This window comes from Abrus precatorius, unplaced genomic scaffold (genome assembly GCF_003935025.1).
Source record: "Abrus precatorius isolate BTA unplaced genomic scaffold, Abrus_2018 Scaffold6, whole genome shotgun sequence".
In the NCBI taxonomy this organism is placed as follows: Eukaryota; Viridiplantae; Streptophyta; class Magnoliopsida; order Fabales; family Fabaceae; genus Abrus; species Abrus precatorius.
In genome coordinates this window covers 18,466,748-18,468,446 of record NW_020874406.1, presented here as the reverse complement: position 1 = coordinate 18,468,446, position 1,699 = coordinate 18,466,748, and the positions used below count along the sequence as shown (strand labels likewise).

General features: G+C 38.0%; 1 protein-coding gene across 1 annotated transcript; it reads left to right on the top strand.

The window, feature by feature from the left end:
- The first annotated feature begins 369 nt into the window (after window positions 1-369).
- Window positions 370-1,317, top strand: LOC113870308. Its single transcript, XM_027506902.1, has one exon. It carries the CDS (start codon window positions 370-372, stop codon window positions 1,315-1,317), a length of 948 nt encoding a protein of 315 aa, XP_027362703.1.
- Window positions 1,318-1,699: the final 382 nt, after the last annotated feature.

Here is a 1,699-nt window from a genome sequence, read left to right as displayed (position 1 = left end):
TTTGATGTTCTAATAATGGAAGTGATTAAGGATGCTAGGCTACTGTGCAGCACCACTGCATGGGTCCTGATGTGCATGGTTTTGTATGGAAGTTGAGTGACGCTGCATGAGAGACGGGGAGATCAAATAGACAGCATAGCAAATTTGTGAGGTCCACATTACACCATACATATGTAACATAGAAAGGGTTTCCATTTAAAATATGAGAAGACATGACAACAACATGCAAAAACCGCACAATATAAACCCACAATATGTAAAACCGCACACTGCCTTCTCCTATTGGATACTTTTGCTCCTCTCCACACATGCCTTTGCATTAACAAGACAAGATCAACACTTGCTTAACCACCCTTTTACTTTACTAAGATGAAAAAGGCAACTATAGCTACCTTTTCTTCACTTTCACCCAAGCATTATCGTGGCTATGGCATTCGATCTATTAGCTTGCCAACTAGATCACATCCAAGCACAGTTCAAATTGAAGAGGAACTCAACAAGCTTAAGGCTTGGGAGACATCATCTTCATCTGAGGTGGAAAGAATTTTCTTTGGATTATCTGGGCTTGTAGAGTTGCACAAGTGCATAGAAGATCTTTTGAAATTGCCACTGACCCAACAAGCACTATCCCATTACCACAACCAGAAATGGGTTGATGAGTTGTTAGAATGCCCAGTGAGATTCTTGGACATATTGGGAGAAACAAGGGATGCTATCATGTTAATGAAAGGAAATGTTAGAGAACTTCAATCAGCACTTAGAAGGAGAAAGATTGGAGACTTGGTGATTGAAAGCCATGTCTCTTCATATTGGAGTCTAAGAAGAAACACGAGGAAAGAATGTACAAAATCTCTTCTGTTGTTGAAGCAGAAAGATGGGTCATTTGGTGCCTCTCCTCCTTTGGATCTTAATCATCACCTTTCTGCAGTTGTTAGAGTTCTCAGAGAAGCTAGTTTGATCACAAGCTCTATTTTTCAGTCACTGGTGGCTTTTCTTTCTTCACCAATCTTGAAGTCAAAGGCTAATAACAAGTGGGCATTTGTGTCAAGACTGATGCAGAAAGGGGTGCTTCAATGCAACAATCAACAAGAAAATGTAAATGAATTGGAAAAGGTGGACTTGTCTCTTTGCAGAATGGTTATGGATAACGCCAACAAGGATTTTGAGGCTGAGAATTTTCAATCTGCACATAAAGAGCTTGAAGCTGTGGTGGTAATCATTGAAGGGCTTGAAAATGGATTGGATTGCTTGTTTAAGCACCTTATTAATACTCGAGTGTCTTTTCTCAATATAATTTCTCCCTCGGGTAGAATATGACAGACATGTAGAGTCCACAATTCCAGTCCAATGAAGCCATCTTCATAATCAGAGGATCTGTATAAACAAACCTTACTATAGAAAGCTGTCATTGATGCAATTACACATTCTTTTTTCTTTCTTTCTTAACTGCACATTGTACACCCTTCTTGTAACTTGATTTCAATCATTGAAATTCTTGCATCTTTCCTTTTCTTCAGCAAATTCACCATCTTCTATTTCCTAGAAGACAATCACATTTTCACAACTTACTCTACTTTTACTTCTCGTAGTTCTTAGTAGTTTATGATTGGCCAAAAATTAGATTATGAATATTAAAAAAATTTCGTTAGTCTTTTTACGAAGAATCCCCAAATTTTTCATTTTAGGATTACAATTCAGG